We start from the raw sequence: 20984 nt of genomic DNA, 5'->3' as shown, positions 1-20984 counted from the left end.
TGGAATCTGATCTCTTTCTCATGGCGAGACTGGGGTTCTAGGTTAGGGGGAGGAAGATCAAGTGAGCAAAGGGCTGTCCTCACCAGGACAATAAACGCCCGGGCTCCAGGAAGGCTGAGCGTGCACGGTGCCCTTGCCTAACACCAGCACCGCCACTGCCCGCCCAGGGCCCTCCCGCGCCTCCTGTCTCACCGACACAAGCTCCATCTGCGGAAAACAGTTACCTCTTTTCTAACTGGAAGAAATCAGCATTCAGGAGAGTAAACAAACTGAGGCCTACAATGGGCAGACGAGGGGAAAAAAATCAAATGCTTCCATCTTCATCACACATCGTGGTGATTAGCAACCAAGTCAGATGGCCGCTGCTGGGTCTGACATTTTGTGGCTCCTCCTTTCCTCTGAGCTCCCAACTTGCTTCCAAGGAGGAGGATGAATTCACAGCACATCCTCATAGCAGCCCAGAGCCAACGTCTGCTCCCAAACATACGGCGACAGAGGAGACAGGATGCACCCCAGCGGCCCTGGCCATGCGTGACGAAGCTTTCCAGGAAAGGCGCGAGCCCAGCAGGACAACTGCTTCAGCTGAGGGCTCAGACCCGGCCCCGGCGGAATAAATAGCAGCTTGGACCCAGCCCAGGCTCGGGACAAGTGACAAATAATGAGAAGAAGGAATGCTGGCTTGTTTTTGTGCACTGCTATCTCTGCAGGGGGGAAAGAAAAAGAAAAAGGGAGGGAACGTCTCAGATTTCTACTTCCAGGGGCTAGTCTTAGAGAAAGAACCAGAGATGGGTCTGAGCCAGGTTGAGCATGCAGAATGACGTTCTCCGGGACACAATGATGGCCTTGGAGTAGGGCGCAGCTCAGCCTCACCCACCAGCCAGGTGGGCAGGCTGCTCACAGAGAAGAGGCCTGTACCAAGGATGAGCAGAGAGAAACCTCAGCTATCAGCTGGGGGCTCCAGGCCACCACCTGCATCTGTCTTATCTCAGTTCCCAAACGAATTGCTCCTCCACCTCCCAGCTTGCCTCCCTGCAACCCAAAGCTAGTGCATCCTGGAGGCCTGCCTGGCTGCCTCTCCCTCACCTCCCCACCTCCCCCTGCACGCTGGGCAGCGCAGCCTCTCCCACCACGCTCTCCTCTCACCCAAGCATGGCCGCCGCCCCCACTTACCCATGTTCAAGCAGTATCTGAAACGTCTTCATCGTGACGCCTTTTCCAACCTCTGCAGAGCACACCTAATTCCATGTGATTCTCGAAACTGACCCTCAGCTGCCCCCTCCGACTGGTGTGACCATCAAACATCATGGAGTCACTAACTCACATGCTGCTAGAGAGCAATGTCACATTCAAGTTCAAAGTTTGTTCGTGTTTGCTTTTCAAATCCAAAACTAGAATTTGACGTTTAAACTTGACATATCACTATATAAGACATGAGAAAATAAGTTCATACTATATTTCTTGGGTAGTTTCCTAAATCTGCTGCAGTTGTCATGGGATTTCCATGGATTTTGATGGATATACTTTGGAACTGACAGAGACCACTGTATTCAATGAGATTCTGAGCTCAGTCAATCCAGAAGATTTCATAAGCATCCCAGGCAAAAGGGAGATACAGCCACGGAGAGCATTTCAGAAGCCCCTGGTGGAAGGTTCTGGAGCAGGATTCTCGTGTCACACGGGGCACAGCCCAGAGCCTTGCAGCTCTTCCCCATGTTAAGTCTACAGGAGCTTAGTTTCAGCTTCCCAGTGGTAGTTTTGTTTCCAGCAAGAACATGCTTGTAAATTGACTTGAAAGGGATCCAAAAAAATTGTGAAGGCATAGGAAACCCGTATTTAACAAAAACTTGTGAAAACTATGTATTTAGTTTACATAAAACCAGAGTATATAGAACCTGGCTTTATAAAAAACAACGGTAAAGATGTTCTCTTGACGAGTGATTTTAACCAGCGTCTTGCAATGAATACAGGAACTCATACACTGAGCCACCTGCCCACTCTTGTCCAGGTGAACAATGGCTGCCGTCTTGGATCCAAATCCCTCCAGGCGAGGACGAGTGTGACCAGCCGCGCGGGCCAGGCCTGGGGTACACTGGACGTCCACCTACTATCCGCTGTCAAAGGCTCTGGGTTTTGACTGTAAATTCAGGGTCATCCTGCCCAGAACTCTACTCCCCAGGGCCCCAGTGAAGGTCTTTGGGAGAGAAGACCCGCAATCGCCTGTCTGCCCGACCACCGACTCCATCGTGCTGCACGCGCAAGCACCGGCCTGAGGGCCAAAATCAAGTCGGTAGGTGTGCTTCTGAAGGGCCAGGGGCTGGTACTAGGAACGCGGCCCCACCGTTAGGGGGCAGACAGGACAAGAAAGCCCTCAGCAGTGACGCATGCTCAGCACACAGAGGCCAATGGACGCAGCTACCTCCGCCCAGTGGCCACCCGGCCCCTCCCCTGGCCCATCCCCAGGGGAAGCCCAAATGTTTCAGAACTGGAAACTGCGGGGAAATGCTAAAATAGTGTTCTCTCAGGCAATTTAAACAACTTGAGAAACACCCAAATTGCTCTTTCCTTCTCATAGATAGTACTAATGCTTGAAATAATGTCCCTCAGCCGAGCTCCAGAGCAGACTCATCCCATAGGGTCACACAGAATCCCCCAAAATCCACAAGGAAGGCGCTAAAAACAACCTCTCCGGGGGCCGGCCCAGTGGCCGAGAGGTTAAGTTTGCACACTCTGCTTCAGTGGCCCAGGGTTCGCAGGTTCAGATCTGAGGCGCGGACCTACACACCACTCATCAAGCCACATTGTGGTGGCATTCCACATGCAAAGCAGAGGAAGATGGGCATGGATGTTAGCTCAGCAACGATATTCCTCAGGCAAAAAGAGGAGGATTGGCAACAGATGTTAGCTCAAGGCAAATCTTCCTCACCAAAAACAAACAAACAAACAAACAAAAAGCCACCATCTCCTCAGGGACTACAATTGTTGAGGCCACATCCATGCAAATTGGTCCAGCAAACCCACTCATAACAGGATCTGTGCAATGTCAGAAGACGTGAGAACAGTGACAAAGGCAAAGAAACATCCCTCCCCATGGTGCTCAGGCATCAAGTCCTATGACCTCGTGGAGAGTTCAGGAAAACTCAGCCAAAAACTGAGAAAGTGACCTCTACATCCAGGCCAGGGCCACTAGGCCATGTGAGTTTTACCCTCAACACAGGTGCTGGCCAGCTGAGCATGGAGGTACCAAGTTGGGACACCAGAAGGCTGGAAACCTAAACAGGGAACAAGCAAGGGTAGGGTCCCCTGCCAGATGTCCTCCACTGTAACACACCCTGGGGCTGGGACAGTCTCTGCAGCCGGCCAGGGCACACCGTCTCCCAGCTCAGGACAGTTGCTAGTCACCTGCCAGGTGCTGCTGCTCCCCTGCCTCCAAGGAGCCCCCAGCCCTTCTGTGAACCACTGCTGTGCCCAGCAGACCACAGAGAGGCTGACCTGTGCCACTCACCTGCTAGTGTCGACACAGCCCCACCCGACTTTCCACACCACTCCGAGAAATAACATTTTACAAAACGCTGCCTATGACTGGGGAATAACAGAAGGGAACCAAATCATGGAAAGATGTAAAAGCCCATGGACAATCTGACAGTTCTCAGAGGGCACGGAGGCCCCGACGCGGATGGCCTAACCGAACTCCTAGCCTGCAGCTCAGTTCCCAGCTGGTGCATTTCCTAAAGGCTGGGCTGCTTGGGGCGGGGAATACTGCACTGCGGACTCGGCACGTCCTCCATCCACATGGAATTCAGATTTATCTCTGCATCCCTCCAGCCATCAAATGCCTTCACCCTTTATCTTCCCCTTGTAGCTGATGCAAGTGAAGACAAACACCTCCTCTCAAAAGTCTTCAAGGATACTGACGTCAAAACGCATATTTAGAAAAGAACCACCTTCCAAGATTGAAGCATTGCCTGCAAAGACGCAAGGCTCCCCACCATGCAGACCCCACTGATGCTCTGACGGCCTCCGGTCTAGAGCAGGCACCCTGCTACCCCTTTCCTGACGCAGAAGACCAAGGACAGGGAGCCTGCCGGAGACGAGGGCCACTGAAGATCTGGTTCCCTCTTTAGCAACCACACCCTAGTCCCTGTCACTCAGAAAACTGGGCCTACTGCCAGTTAACCAGTGACTGCAGACACCCATCACATGCCTCCAAGGGGGATCCCGATCCCACCATCACCACCATCGCCACCAATGACTCGATTTTCAACATATGAGAAGTATCTGGCCCTACAGAAAATAAGCTTCCTCATTTCTCGCTTCTGCTAACACTTCCCAATGACAATCTCTGCTTCTCATGCCTCTACTTTCTCCTAGTACCTTCTCAAGTTTTCTAAAAACTCCTTATCTAAGGGCACGTAAGAAAGAAATCAATTAACCCTGCCCCGCTCCCTTCCCCGATCCTTCCAGTGAGACCACAGTCCAGCAGCCAGTGCTCTGGAGCCGTCCACGGGTGAGCAGGAACACAAAGTGGACACCACAGGTGCGCAGGCAAGCACAGCGCTGGGCTGTGGGCTTTGCAAGCACATAAGAATGGCAAGCAGGTCTGCAGCCCGTACGTCAGACCGAGGCGGGGAGACGGGGCTTTAGGGATCTGTCCATCAGCCCTGGATGTGAAGTAAATCAACGTGGATGTGAAGAGGGGGAGCATCGAGAATTCCGTCACACTGTTCCATCCTGGAGGAATTCCACTAAACACACCATTACTGTAACAGACGTGAACAGGTCAGAAAGGGCGCCCTGCCCAACGTCTAGAAAACCCAAGTGTGCTAAGGACAACCCATGGGATCCTCTGTAACTCCAACAGCATTTCACAAATCCTACTGAATCAGCAAGTCAAGGAGAGACACGGTTCCAACAGATGTCCAACTTCTACAAAGGACTTCCTAGGAAAATTCATCTATATTTAAAAAGGAATAAACTTGGGTATGAATGCAAACAAATCAAAATTGAATCTGTACCTCTTCAAATGTATGGTGCTCTCTTGGCTTCAGCACCTAACAACCGGATCGTAAGGAGCAATCTTCTCAAAAATAGCCTGAGTTTAAAGCTTAAAAAAATAAACAAATTGCCACCAATCACACAAGCTCCCTCAGCGGAAGGCTCTGAAGATGACGGCTTCACCACTACAACCCTCAACATCAAACGTGTACACGGAGTCAAAGAGCTCAGCTAAAACTCAGGAGAATGTACTTATACGCAGAAGTCAAATTCCCCCAATTGGGGACCACAAAATAAGTAGCATCAAGATGCTTAAACCAATTTTACATAATTCTTTACAAATGCTATTTCAAATGGAACAAAGATAAATAGATAAAAGAAAGTGCTTTTAAATCAGCCTTATCACTATCTTTAAAAGTATACAGTAACAGTAAAAGTTAGAAAATGGTTGTTAAGTTGCACACTGTGTTTCACATTAAAATCTCAAACGCTCTAAAGTTGCATTTCAGCATGGAACGTTCCAGTTCTGAGTTAGATCATCGCATTCAGGTAATAGCAATGGCAACACTGGGCAGAGGAGGAGGAGGAGAGGATAAGAGCTGAGGGTGACATGGAGCTTGAAGTCCAACAGGACGAAGGCCGCCATCGAACATCTGGGCTCATGGCCCCAGCAAACGGCTGAGAGCCGCGAACCCCAGGCGGTCCTCCAGGGAAGCGGCCCCCCCCCCCCGCCGCCACACCCAGGCCGCGCTCCTACAGACCAGGCTCCAGGCCACCAGTGCCCGGTCCGTGAGAGGCAGAATTTATCTGTTCTATTTCTATTTGCTTGGTAGGAAGCAGGAAGAAGGGAGAGGCAAATATGAAAATAACACGATAAGGTTTCTTTTCATCATCCATTGCTTATCACACCTTCCTAAAGGCCAGTATTCCCAATATCTTACTGATTAAGTGGCTAAAAACAAACCAATTTAAAAACAAAAAGCCAGATATAATTCTACAAAGTTTACAGTTATTTGTCTCATTTGATTTTTTTAATCATTATAATTTTCCTAAAAGTGTCTATTTTTTATCATGTTCTCATGAAATAAGCAAACAAAAGGTTCTTAAGTGGAAGAAAAATGAAAAGTTTCAACCAAAATCTCCCAAAATAACCTGGTATGCCGGTCACCCAGTCAGCTCTTTCCGTCCCAGCTTTCTAAGGACTGGCAGAGAGCAGTTCAGAAGAAGTTCAGAAATATACTCAAGACACATAGGAAGCTGCACGAAAGCCAAGAATTTCAACCACAGCAAAACTACGCTCATTTAAATGACAGGACACACAGCACGTGTCCCAGGAGAGGGCACAGCGTGAGGGAGGGGACAGGGGACACGAGACCCAAAATCCCTTCTCCACTCCTCCAGGGTCTTGGGACTGAGAGGGAAATGGGATAGCGTCAACCCAGGGAGCAGCAGCGCCCCCTGCTCCAGACCCACATGCCCGCCGCCCATCTCTCCGCTCCCAGTCTCCTTCCTCCGCCGTGCCAGGCACTTACTCCAGGGTCCTGGGCTCAGCCCTCCATTCCCCACCTAGGCAGGCAAGCTCCTGCCCTGCTTTCTGGACTCAGGTCACAAGTCCTGACCTCACACATCCCTTCCAGGGGGCCTCCATGCCCGCCTGCCCATACCCTCTTACCACATGAACCACACTGTACTGAGGGGCCTGTTGTCTCTGCCTGGCCTGGTCTGGCAGCTCCACGCAAGTCAGCAGGATCAATTCCTAAGTGGGTCCAGTGTGCCCTGCACCTTCCCAGCAGAGGGACACACATCTCTCAAGGGCAGATGACCAACTCTGGTTCCAGGTTGGCCTCTGATTCGCTGCCCGACCTTAGGCTCAGCACGTGACAGCAATAAACATTGGTTTCGCCATCTATAAAACGGGAACAATGCTGTTCGAGCTCACTTCACAGGGTTATCACGCAAAAGAAAGGAAATAACTAAAACACAATTCAGAACCAAGTCTTAATGCCTCCTGGCCACCTGACAGCCCAGCAGGGTTTGACTTGGAGTCAGCGAGTAACCAGTGTGGATTTATTACTATTGTGAGTTTTACACATCTCCGGTGCCAGAGAGCCCCACAAGTCCCAGCGTCTGGAGGCGGCTGCACATCTGCCCACCTCCGACCTGCCCCCTCGCCAGGCACCTCAATCACAGCTTTTCTCTCCCACCACCGAGCTGCACTCAATGGCTCCTAATGACTCTCATACCAGGTTTTCCATGTCAAATACATACCAGGAGTTCATTCTTAAATTTCAATATCATTAATCATCCAACATTCAGCATCTCGGAACTCAGAAATTTGCATTTCCACAATGGTGGCTTTGAAAAAAAGGACATAAATGCAAATGTTCCACAAACTGTATAAGAATTTTCAGAGATTGCCAAAACAAACCATCAATGCTCCATTGACAGTGAATTTTCTGAGCTCTTCATAACGAGTGAGTATCCGTGATTTTTAAAGGACAAAACACAATTTGAGAATTTAAAAAAAAAAAAGTAGGTTGAAAAAGAAGTCGTTACGTCTCCATGATTTCCAGAACAAACCTTGTCTGATTGAGATCTCAGATAATGATGGCATGGAGGATCTGGTACGGTGACAATTCAAGAGCTGCGAATGCTCCTGTGCCAGCCGCCCGGAGAAGGCCTGCAGGCACGCGCTACAGAAGAAGACACACAGGGGTATTTTTGAAACCCTTCCTTTAGAAAGCAGAGCAAGCAGCACCAGAGGCTCGCAAGCTTCCCCCATCCCAACACTATTCTGAAGAACCGAGGCGTTTCCATCTGCCCTCTCTCAAATACCTGCATGTGGCATGGCGTTAAGGAACAGTTTACTCTCGCCAAGTCCTGAGGCCTGAGCCTCAGTCCCCTCTGCCCAGAACTCCCCCAGGTCCGCCAGCCACTGGGGACTCTCATGCCTTCACAGAAAGGTCACGAAGAAGCTCTTCTCCAGCTGTCGCCAGCTGCTCCCCGTCTTCTGATGGGCGTCAACTCAGACCCTGTCTCCTTGCCTAAGCTCCCAGGACTCCTGCCAGCTGGCTGCACCTGCTGCCTTGCACACCACTCATACTGGGCCTCCCCGGGCCTGGGCCTCCCCTGGCCTCACTCAAGGCCACTCTGCTCCCCAGCTCTCCACTTGCCTCGTAGGGCCCGGGGCCTCACTCAGAGTCCACCATCAGCTGTCCCCAGCAGCTCAGAATTTTCTTTATGTTAACTGCAGGTCCTCAAAACTCATTTCCTCTCCTTAAAACTTTGCAATATTCCTGAAACATTCAGTCATTGCAAAGCATGATTTAAATGAGATAAAAATGTTTCTTTCTGAGATAATTTCTATATCAAAATATAATAACCTTGGAGGCCAAGCTGGTTGAAATAAACAGACTCAAGATCAAAGAAAGGAAGACTGGAGCACGAAGATGAAGCAGCCCGACTCCCAGCTCGGCCCAGCCACAGGGCAGAGCCTTCTCCCGGGAGACGCACAGGCTGAAAACTGGACGAGGGTCTGAGGAGATCAAACTGTGTCGAAACTCACAAATCACTAAGTTATTGTCGGCACAGACTTTCTAGCTGCTTTCATGTGGATGGGGTATTTCAGACTTGACAGAATATTAAGAATCGGAGAATGGTCCAAATTCAAACACTGATCTTACATATACAAGTTTCCCTCAACACAGTTACTCTGTTTTTAACTAAACACTATACACACGCCTCTGACCAAGATGCAGGAGAGATAGGACACTTGAAATACTCGATTCCAGTCCTGCTCGACCAGTTTTCCACCAAGAGCATGGTCCGGAAGCCCACACATGGGTCCTAGAGACTCCATCATGGAGCTCCTGAAGATTTACAACGTGTCTCATCAGGACTTTAGACAGAAACGTTACTGCAAGGAAGGTAAACTGCACTGGTGGGGTGAGTGGTGTTAAAAAGGCGACCGAGGGGCTGGCCCCGTGGCCAAGTGGGTGAGTTCACGCGCTCCACTTCGGCGGCCCAGGGTTTCACCGGTTCAGATCCTGGGCACGGACATGGTACCACTCATGAGGCCACGCTGAGGCGGCGTCCCACATGCCACAGCTAGAAGGACACACAACTAAAATATACAACTATGTACTGGGGGAATTTGGGGAGAAAAAGCAGGGAAAAACAAGGCGACCGAGTGACAGTGTCTGGTTTTCTTGTAAGCCATCCAAGTTACCAATATCCTAGGCACACCTGAACCACAAAGCAAGACTGCAGGCCGTTCTGGGAGGGAGACGAGGCAGGGAGGGGAGAAAGAGCCCTTGCTTGTCCTGCTAGCAGGCCCCCAAGCGAGTCCACGCTCCCTCAGTCTTGAGCCCGGAACTCACCTTCAAAGCAGAGCCCTGTGTCCTGATAAACCCATCGTGACCTGTCTCAGCACAGCCCCAACAGGAAAAGGTCTGGAGAGCCAGATCAGGCAAGAAGCCTAACACTGCAGAACCTCTTCTCATTCTTCTTACTATCAAAGAAGAGTTCTTCTAGGCTAAATCAATTCAGGCCCTTTCCCCGGGCCACTCACATCATTAGAAATAGTTATTCAGAGCAATAAAAGCCCAACCGTTAAGAGCTTTTACGTCAGAGGACAGGGCCTGGCTCTGGCAAAGTTGAGAAGGAACAGCAATAAAATCATAATGCATACCTCACCCAACACCAGAGCGAGTTTAAAGAAAAGCAGAGGAGAGAAAAACTATGCACATCAAATAAAAAGGTCATTTTACCATCAAGGCAAAGCCAGATTGCACTGCAAGGGTGAGGGGAGGGGCCAACGGCCGCTGGAGTCTACCTGGGCCAGACAGGGCTGAGGCAGCGAGTGAGGGCCACACAGGCGCAGGGCACAGCAGGGCCCCGTGCCAGGCGGGCGGGCGGGCTGGGGAAGAAGGCAGGAGAGAGAGGGAGGGCATGCAGCCAGGAGTGCCTGAGGACTGCACATCAAGTGATGGTGACACAAAAACAGGACTCGCTCCTTGGGTTGAAGAAAAGAGACAAAGAACACCTAGAAACTTCCCTTCAAAACAGCAAACTGAATAATTGAGGATTATTTCTCTTCCTCCCCAAAATCTACTAAAATGACAAAATATAAACAAAAATATGAAAGGATTTATAACAATGTTAGACAGCAGGAAAATATCAAAGGACAAGAAACTTGGAGGAATTTCCTAGAAAATATAAATCCCATGGGATCAAAGTGATGGGAAAACAATCTTAGCGAGCAGTCCATCACCCCAGGCAGGGGACAGCCTCAAAAATGAGGGAGCAAACAGATTCAGAGCTCAGTCCAACTCCCGGCCCGAAACACTGCAGAGAGGAAGCGCTGGGGCAGCTGGTGGGGCAACAGGGCTGTGTGCTGATCCGGGCAGTGGCAGGCACCCTGCTGCAGCTCTGGGAGGGAGGGTAGACCCCTTAAGGAGATCTGAGCACTCGAGAGAAGTGGGAGGGCCCAGTGAGCCTCACGACCCTAGCACACCATAACAGACATCCACAAACAGAAGAGAAGGGAAGATGCTCAGGCCAGGAAGGAAGCCCTGCCCTCACCAGCTCCATCTCATCCGCAGTCTCTGACCCACTGAGAGGCACAGAGACAGCAGGGGAGCGGGTGGCAACAACACACACACAACCTGACAGGACAGCCACTGCAATAAACATCAATGGACGAATTCCCCACGTAAGAGGCAAAGACTTTTGGGAGGAAAAAAGCAAAACCCGGCTCTCTGCTGTCCACAGAGATAAGCCTCAAAGAAAAGGCCTGGGAGGTGAAGATAAGTGGATTTGTTTGTTTGACAAATGCTTCTTAGCCAAAAGAAACCAAGGGCAGAAGTACTTTTAGGAGACATGATAAATTTCTGGGCAAAGAAGCCTTAAACAAAAAGAAACACATTGTATTCTATGAAGAGACCTGGGCTACCAAGAGATAGTCATTAATTTTTAAGCACTGAAAATCACACTGAAATATATAAAGCAAAAAATGGTCAATAATGCAAAAAGAGTATTATAAATTATAATCAAAATTTCACATTTTCCCGGAAATCAAGCAGACCAAAAAAAAAAAAAAGAGTAAAGCTACAGTGATTTAAATAACGCAATTGAGTTAATATGTATAGATAAAATAACAGATGAAGAACACATACATATACTCCTATACAGAAGTATATACTGTATATGAGTTAGAGAGCTTTACATACAGCATTGATGTACACACACAGACTTCTTTAGACCAAAAAAAGAAACAAAAAGGGAAAAAAAGAGCATCCTTTCTCCTCAAATGCCTGGGTGGCACGTACAAAATCTGATTATGTCTATACCAGGTCAAACAAAAATGTGCATCCCCATTTATACAGTAATGTGAATCCAAACAATAATTTTCCCCTAGCATGCTGACATAGTGCTGGTGCGGACGAAGAAAAATATGCATCCTCATAAACTGTAATTAAGCAGATAAGTTGAGACAGAGTTTCCGGAGCAATCTGACAGTAAACCTAACGTTTTAAATGCACATGCCCAATGACCTAGCAATTCTACTTCTGGGAATTGATCCAACAGAGATACTTATAGAAGTGTATGTGCAAAATGTATGCACAGTAATTGTCTGATGCCAATTTGGGGCTATAAATAGGGCTGCACTATAAATAGTGCTGCAACCACAGAAATAGCCATCTACAAGCTATGGAAAAGAGAAAGTCAGATTGATATCCATACTAACATCAAAAGATGCTCATAATGCATTAAAATGTGAAAAATAAAACAGAACCCACACATGGAATGATTACTCTCTATTAAACGTTTACACACACACCCCCATACGTTCAGGCACAGGAAAAAGGCAGGCTGCCAGCTCCACAGCGGCCCCTCCGAGTGGGAGGGAGAGAGCTGGGCACCATTCAGTCCTGACTTTACATGCTTCGATCCAGACTGCTTAATTTTGTTTTACAATGACCATATATCATTTCTTTATATCAATCAATAAGTCAGCAATTTAAATCAATAAAGCCTTTATATCTAAATACAACCAAGGGTCCTGCTTTCCAGAGCCTGCAGATAACTCCAATCCAGGCCAAGGGGAGGTGTGAGAACATTCTGGGGAAGTCCCAAAAGAGAGACTCAGATCCTCAGCCTCAGCCTCCACTCTGAGCCGAACCCGGAGACACCGGGGTCTCTTGGATGTCTAGCATTTGTCCGGGGGCCGCAACCTCCCCTCTCACACAAACTCAGGACAGACCTACTATCTAAGTGTCCCCAAAGGCCTCACTGCACTGGAAGCAGATGCCAGCTGGGCAGAGCACTGCGCAAGTCCCACAAGAGGCTGAGAGCTGTCAGGAGGCCAAGGCAGGACTCAGGCTTCCATCGGGTGTGTGCACTGTGACTCTGCCAGGGGAGAAAGAGACATCCTAAATACATGTGCCCATAACACGCTTCTGAAGCTAAGAGCCAGACAAAGGTGGTTTCAATCCTGTTTGGCTACGTGTTAGCTCTGTGACCTTAGACAAGTCACATCCTCCCTCCAGCTCTGAGACCGCTGCGGCAGCGTGAAGACAAAGTGCTTGTAAAATGCTTAGCACAGCACCTAACGAGGAGCACTCAATCCCAGGAGCCATTCCTGAGGCCACCCGGAGGGGCGCGACCTCTGTGCTTCTCAGACTCAGCCCAGAGGCCCGGTTACAGGAGCAATGCTGTCCCCCCGAGACCCCAGAACCAAAGAAACTGGATAAGACATCCACTCTCCAAATTTCAAATTGACCTTTAAACATGACCCTGCTAAGGCGCAATGCTTTTCTCCTGGCATCAAAGAAACGTGTGTGCCACGCAAGTCAGCCTGCAGAGCAAGGCCAGAGACTTCACCCCATATCCCCGCAACGCCTTTATCAGTGGTCCTTTCACTGAGAGGAAGCACAAACGACCTTCTTTGCACTTGGTGCTGTCATAAACCAACAGTGGCCATTATTAAGAAAAGCAAAAGTCCAAAATCCGGCAAGCAAGCCGCGGGCACGGCGCCCCCATTTCCGTGGAGCAGAGCACGCTGTCTGCCGGGACGAGGGCCGGGCCTTACCTGGATGGCTTTGGGAGCTCATGCTAGCAGCTCACTCCTTCAAGCGGTTCAAAATGGCTCAGAATTTCCACGTAAACAAGCTCCAAAGTTCCACCAACACATGCAAGTACCGCCACGGCAGGCTTGGACCACAGCCACAGAAGCTCCGAGCCTCGCTGACCACGTCTCCCAGGCCACGTAATCCCAGAGGAGGGCAGGGTCTCCCACCGGCTCTCAGGAAGGAGGTGACCTGTGGGGCTAGAGAAAGAAGAGAGGCTTCCGTGAGGATGCAGGGCTCTTGTCCGGACAGCAACATCCAGCTAAGGAAACTGATTTAGTGTTTTTCTCTCTTGTTTTGACCATGGATTGGTGAAACAGTTCATATGGAATAGTTTCTACCCATACAAACCACTTGGAATCTGTTAGCAAATATGTGTATTTACTACGTGTAAAATACATATTATGTGTAAAATGGTGTCTGTAGAGTAGAGTTTCTCAGTCTCGGCACTAATCGACAGAAAGTGTTTTAAAAGAAAAATCAGGTTAAGCCCACTCCTGTCACACGTTTTTTCATTTCGGCACACTCCCATCCAGCCTGTATCCACAAACATTTGTGACACAGTTGCAATCACAGAATTTAAGTCTGACTTCAGCTTCCCTCACTTAACACACCTTAAATGTTTCCCCATGTTTCCATCTTTATAATTACCATTTTCTCAGTGTGTTTCCATTTTCTAATGATAAAAGTAACGCGTGCTCATCAGAGTGTTTAAAAAGTCATCCACGATGCCATCACACAGAGGCCAACACTTGCTAAACATTCTGACATTTTTTTCTTTGCCTTCTGCCCATACAGACTGCCAGCTCTACAGCTGTACATCCTCTTCTCTTTGTTGATTTCACAGTCGAGAATTTTCCAGTGTCATTAACAACTCTTGGTAGTACCTTTTGAAGGGCTGCTTCCCGTCCATTTGTGATAGAAGCTGCCCCTTCCCCACTGCAGGTGGTCCTGATGAGCCTGCCCGTCACAGGGCACTGTGGCCAGACCAAAGGGTGGCACGTGACTCTAGCTCAGCTCATCAGATCCTCTGTCCAAGACCAGACTCTTCCATAGGTCAGTCACGGAACAGAAGGACCCAGAGACAAGTCCAAGAAGTCCAGACAGCAAGGCTTGGCCTCTGTGATGGGCTCATGGATGACTTTTTAAACTGTTCTGTGACTCACAGGTATTACTTTTATAATTAGATTATGGAAATCGAGAAAACGGTAAGGATGAAGATTCTCCTATTGACCTGTCTCAAGGCGCTTCTGAGGCCTCTCTCTCATCTCTTCCTTTAACCATGAGACAAATCCCTGTCCTTGATTAAATTATTCAAGGATTTCCCCCCTATTGCTTATAACCAAAGAATCCTAACTAACTCATCATGTAAGGGATTACTCACTGAAGGTCGGCTATTGAGGCGGTTTCCAATTATATGTTATCTGTAACTCTGTGAATAATATCTTTACGATTATTGTTCTATATCTGGTTATTTCCTTAGGCAACACAGTGACTTATTTATCTCAGGTTCAGAATTCTTACTCATCTCTTGATCAGAATGAAACATCATTGTCTGAAAGGCAACGTAGACGGTATATTGCAAACCACTGCAAATCTCAGATGGCTCTGTATCCTTCACACAAAAATCACAACTTGGCTGGGTATAAAAGTCTCAGATCACAAACATTTCTCCCTCCAAATCTTTAAACACTGCCCCACCCTCTGCACGGCAGAGAACTCCAAGTGCAGCTTAACAGCATCTCCTTTCTAGGTCACCCTTGGGGACCGAGTTCCAGTGATGCTGTTGTTGTTGTCATTTTCTTCTGTCAGGACTCTGCTAGGATTTTTTTTTCCTTAATCTTGAAATTCAAAACTGCTGTCAGAAGATACACAGTAAGAGTCTCTTTGCATTTATTTTGCTCCAAACATGAACCTTTCAAGACATACAGGTCTTCTCTCTGCTCAGGAAAATGCTCCCCAAGGAAACTATGATGATTATTTGTGTTAAACTTGCTGTGGCATCTTCTGAGACTCCTTACTATCTGGCTGGCAGCTCGCCATCGTATCTGGCCTCTCTCACCACTGGCACATCTGTTGTTTATTCTGCATTCCCAGGCCTGTTCTCAAGTATGTTCTCCACATCGCTGCTGCTATTTTCCACAATATCTTATAAGGACACATGTCACACTGGATGAGGGGCTTCACTGACTCCAATATGACCTCAATGTAACCTAAATGATCACATCTGCAACAAGCCTATTTCCAAATAGGGTCACACTCTGAGGTCCTGGGGTTAGGACTTCAATAAATCTTTTTTGGAGGGGACACAATTCAACCCATAACACCCGGTACGCACTGCACCCAGGACCCTTCCTGACTGCTCCCATACTAGCCTACCCAATGTTGTAGGAACTCAAATGGTTCCAGAAAGCAACCTGGGCCCATCATTTCACAATGCTCTCCATTGTACCCAGACCATGTTCTACATAGACCAGCCCCTTCTGGAAGCTATCAGGATCAATGGAGGGGTCCACATGGGGCAGAGAGACATAGGGTTTGAAAAGCAGCTCCATGCAGCATAGGGACAGCTTCCCAGGGTTCCAGCTGGTTTGGAGGGTGACCATAAACCACAGGAGACACAGAGGGGAAGGAGGGTTTCCCTCCCTGCTCTCAGGTGAACTGCTATCGGCATCATTTAGCCCAGGTCCTCCGACTTCAGCCACAGTGAGTCTATCAGCAGACCCTGTGCCCTGGGTCTCTGAGGAGAACCCAAAAGGCTTTTCAGAAACTTCCAGTCAGTTGTTGGTGGGAAGTACAGCTTAACGGCTAAGAGCATAGAGGTGAAAACGAGAAATGCCAGGATCCTGGGCTCCAGATTTGAACCTCAGATCCCCATTTTAACATGAAGGTGACCTTGGGAGAGTTATGTGGTCTCTCTGTGCCCTGCTTCCTAACCTACACGAATGGGAATGAAGATGGAGAAACAGTGCTATGAACATCACAGGGGTGTGGTTCTAAATGGGTTAACAGAGGAGAAGCACCACGTCAGCGCTGGCACATCAGAAGAGTCCCAATATTAGCTATTGATGCTACCGCTATTTATTTTAAACCAAAAGCTTCTAATAAAGTTTTGACAATTAAAAATTTCCCTGGAGACAATCAGAACTCTGCTTCTAGCCAAAACAGAGTAACAAAGACCAAATTTACTCTCCCACATGAAACAGATAAAATAAATGAAACTATGGTTTTCAGACATTGGAAACCAGGCAACACAGGATGGTAATCCTGGAGAAGAGAAACAAACGAGATGAGCCCCACAGTCATCCCAGGTGTCTGCCCGGAGAGAGTGTCCCGGCTGTAGGGCAGGGAGGACACTGAAAACATCTGCAGAAGTATGGCTTAAAAGTTCCCAAATTTGATGAAAACTATAAACCCGTAGATCCAAGAAATTCAACAAACTCCAAGCACAAAATACATGAAGACTCCCCAAGGCACAACATAGTCGAATTTCTTAACACGAGTCTTCAGACAATGTCTTAAAAGCAGTTGGGAAGAAAAGTCCCATCACAGACAGAAAGACAAAAATTAGAACAACGGCAGACTGCTCAGGGGAAAGAATGCAAGCCAGGAGACAGTGGGGCAATACTTTCCAAAGCAAAGAGGGAGGGGAAGAAACACAACTGTCAGCCTAGAATGCTATTTGTTACTTCTATCAAGTGGATTCCGACTCCTGGGACCCCACGTACAGCAGAGCGGAACCCTGTTTGTCTCTCTGCGCCATCCTCTCACCTTCTGGTGTTCTATCAGACAATGCTCCACTGCTATTCATAGGGTTTTCACAGCCAATTTTTTCAGAAGTGGGTGGCCAGGTCCTTCTTCCTAGTCTGTCTTTGTCTGGAAGCTCCACTGAAACCTGTCCACCATGGGTGACCCTGCTGGTATTTGAAATCTCGGTGGCACAGCTTTCGAATCCCAGCAACATGCAGCTGCCATGGTGAGACAACCGACAGACAGGCAGTGTGGTTCCCTGACTGGGACATGAACCTGGGCCAGAGCGGGGAGAGCACCAGATCTTAACTAGACCACCAGAGCTGGCTCTAGAATGCTATACTCAGTGAAAATATGTTTCAAAAACAAAGGTGAAACAGAGATGTTTTCAGATATTCAAAAGCTGAAAATATTCATCACCAGCAGACCTGCACTAAAGAAATATTAAAGGAGTCCTTCAGGCAGAAGGAAAACAGCAGCAGGTGGAAACACACATCTACGTAGAGTGAAGAGCATCGGAAATGGCAACCATGTAGGTAAACTTATAAAAGTTTATATGTATATAGGGGACATATATACATACAAAAGATTCTTCTCTTATGTTGAATCTCTTTAAAAGAGAACTGTTTAAAGCAAAATAATAACGTATTGAGAAGTTTATATCATATGCATTAATAAAACACATGTCAAAAATAACAGAGACGAGGAGGGAGAAATGGAAGTATATACAATGTCTCTACACTAGATGTGAAGTGGGGTAACATCACTTGATGGGAGACTGTGGTGATGAGCTGAAGACGACACAATAAACCCTAAAGCACCACTTTAAAGAAAAAAAAGAAATAGCATTCTACATATATATACATATGTGTGAATATATATAAAGTTATACATATATGTTACGTATATACATATAAACAGTTAACAAGTCAGTAAAGGAAATAAACTACAATCATAAAAATGCTCAATGCAAACGAAAGAAAAAGAGGAGAAAGAACAAAAAAGACAAGTGACAAACACAAAACGAATAGCAGATTGGCAGCTTTAAAGCCAGCTCCATCAATGAGCACAACAAGTGGTCTCAACACGCTGATTCAAGGGCAGACATGGTGAGACTGGAGAAAAAAGCCAGACCCTACTTTGTCAGAGTGTAACGAGGAACCGTGTCGGAGGCAGGGCTGAAAATGGTTCGGAGGGGAAGGTGGTGCATTTTATACGTAAAATAAACCTTCCCCGAGCATCACAGAGCCAACTATATGTGCCTACAAGCAACCCATCTAAGTATGAAGACACAAATGGGTAAAAAGTAAAAGATGAAAAAAGACATACCATGCAAATACTAAGCAAAATGACGCTCTAACGGTTACATTAATACCATCAAAGTAAGTTTTAAAGAAAGACTATCACCAGAGATAAAGAAGGCCATTTCATGATGATAAAGGGTCAATTCATCAAGAGGACATGGCAATCCTAAACATTTATGCACCTGATAACAGAACTTCATACATGAAGCAAAAATTAATGAAGTATAGAGAAATGGACAAACCTATAGTTTTAGCTGGAAATTTCGACACCCTGCTCTCGGCCATTGTTAGCACAAGCAGACGGAAAATTAGTAAGAACAGGGAGGACTTGAACAACACTACCACCCAACCTGCCTGACAGGACGCTTCTAGAAGACTCTACAAACAGCAGCAGAGCCACACTCCTCACACTCTTTTCAAATGCACACAGAATGTTTACCAACAGAGACCATCTTTCGGGCTATAAGACAAGTTTGGATAAATTTAAAAGGACTCAAGTCAAGTCATGCAAAGTATGTCCTCTGACTACTGGAAATTAAATTAGAAATAAATAACAAAGATATCTCGAAAACTCCAAATATTTAGAAAATAAATATGCTTCATAGGTCAAAGAAGAAATTACAACAGAAATTAGAACGTGTTTTGAAACGAAGGAAAATGAAAACACAACATATCAACATCTGTAAAGCTCAGAGGGAAGTCTACAGCACTGAAGGCCTATATTACCGATGAAGGTCTCACGTCAGGGACCTCAGCTTTCACCTTAACAAACTAGAAAAAGGATAAATCAAACCCAAAATAAGCAAAAAAAGAGACAACAAAGAGCAGAAATCCACGAAATAGAAAAGAGAAAAATCAATGAAACTAAAAGCTGATTCTTTGAGATAATAAAATGAATAACCTCTACCTAAACAGATCCAGAAAAATAAAGAGAGAAAGAAGACAAATTAACAATATCAAGAATGAGAGAGAGGATTAACTATAGACCCTGCATATATTAAATGCACAGTAAGGGAATACTACGAACAACTTTATGCCAACAAATTTGAGAATTTAGACGAAACAAACAAATGCCTTAAAACCCAAACTACGGAGCTCACTAAAGAAGAGAGAGACCACAATCAATGCATTGGGCATCTTTATGGAGGCTGATGATATTTGACTTCCTTCCTTTCTTCTGCATTGATTAATTAGGATTCTGCTGCAAGGATGAGCTGTCACCTCTCCATCTTTCTATTTAATCAATTACTTCTATCAGTATGCACTCATGAACATTTATTTTATTCTGTGTGTTATACTCCAATACTATCATTATGTATTTTGTTGCTAGAGCTTTGGCCACTGGCAGCTCCTATGTTTTTCTGACAAGCTCCCACACCCCAATCTTTTTCTTTTTTTTAGCACCTCCTTACTTTCTGGTTCCACAAGAAGTCCCTGTCACAGGCCTGGATCACCCACCTCCCCAGGGAGTCCTGGTTCCCTTCTCTGGAACACTGTGTGTAGGCACCAAGACCTGGGTGCCAGATGTGTCATCGTAGGCCCTTCCAGCAGACAGCACGCATGCGTACCACTCACACATTTATATTCCTATGTTTATGCTTTTAAAATCATGAATTTATCCTGACCTCGGATTCCAATCCAAGGTCACGGGGTGGATTTCAGTCTCCCCCTTTCCTTATCTTCAACTTATTTCTCCGACAGTGAGAAACCTGGTTCTTATTATCTATGATATTTTTTCTGATTTGTTCTAGGATACACACAAAGTCGTTTGAGAATTGTTGGCCCCCACACATGAGAAACACATCCACGGACAAGACTCCATCCAGCATTTATATCCAATTCCTTTTGCCTCCAGCCCCACAGTATGCGGTCAGGACACAGTGTTCCAAAGTCCCGCATGTCAGCTCTTGTCTCCCGTCCCCCTCAGTGCAGTCGGTTACACACCTGCGATAGAGCCCGATTCATTTGTCAGGATTTGTATTTCATTTTGGGCTCTCCCACATCCTGGTTGGTTTTAACTGTTTGTTTATTTTTTGGATATGTGAAGAGTAAGAAATACAAATTTTTTAAGTGGGGAAAAAAATGTATTCATATTGATATTTGCAATTTAAATTTAAGATTTTACAGGGTTTGAATGCAAATTTCTCCTGCTTAAGAAAAAAAGCTTTTGTATTATGGAAATTTCAAACATGTACGAAGTAAACAGCATAGTATAATGAGTCCACAGCACCAGCTTCAACAACCGCCAGCCTCCTGACATTCTTGCTTCACCTATGGCCCCTTTTACACACAGTGAAATGTCCAAATGTGCAATTTTGAAAGTGGGTACACCTGTGTAACCCAATTACCACATGAGATTTTTCTTACTTTTAAACGCATTGCCAAGCTAATGAGATAAACACCTTTGACGTAATTTCTCCAGAATCCAATTGTGTGATAAACAGTGGGGCTTTGCAGAATACCCTGTCCTCCGTACCCCGGGACGCAGAGGTCCCTGAAGGTGACTGAGCAGTACAGAGTTTAGGCTGCGCTCTGGGACAGGCCGAGGCAACAGTACCAACCCGGATATGGCTTCCCTCCCCAGAGGGGACCCCTCCCAGAGCCAGGGCTCGGACCCTGAGGAGTGCCAAGGAGAATACATCCTTCCACTCAGCCCACTCCCAGCCTTGGGGCTCCCCTGTGGCCACCAGTGGCCCCTGCCAGCCCAGAGTTGGCCATCTCCTGGCTGCCTCTGGTGAAGGCTGTCTCAGAGCCAGGCTGTGCCGAGGCCCACAGCCCCGAGAGAAAGGCAGTGGGAGCTGGGGTTCAG

At 47.1% G+C, this 20984-nt stretch overlaps 1 protein-coding gene across 8 annotated transcripts in view; it reads right to left on the bottom strand.

The window, feature by feature from the left end:
• The window catches only part of HDAC4 (histone deacetylase 4), a 291136-nt gene extending 277820 nt beyond the window's left edge, over positions 1 to 13316 (bottom strand). For all 8 annotated transcript variants that reach the window (XM_046642744.1, XM_046642745.1, XM_046642734.1 and 5 more), the window contains exon 1: positions 13085 to 13316. Coding sequence is in view for 6 of the 8 variants with exons in the window: in XM_046642734.1 (XP_046498690.1) it covers positions 13085 to 13106 (22 nt within the window). In the remaining 2 variants the exon portion in view is untranslated. The remainder of the gene's footprint in view (positions 1 to 13084) is intronic.
• Positions 13317 to 20984: the final 7668 nt, after the last annotated feature.

Source organism: Equus quagga, chromosome 17 (assembly GCF_021613505.1).
Source record: "Equus quagga isolate Etosha38 chromosome 17, UCLA_HA_Equagga_1.0, whole genome shotgun sequence".
In the NCBI taxonomy this organism is placed as follows: Eukaryota; Metazoa; Chordata; class Mammalia; order Perissodactyla; family Equidae; genus Equus; species Equus quagga.
The sequence above is the reverse complement of the archived record's forward strand: the minus strand, read 5'-3'. Positions and strand labels throughout refer to the sequence as shown.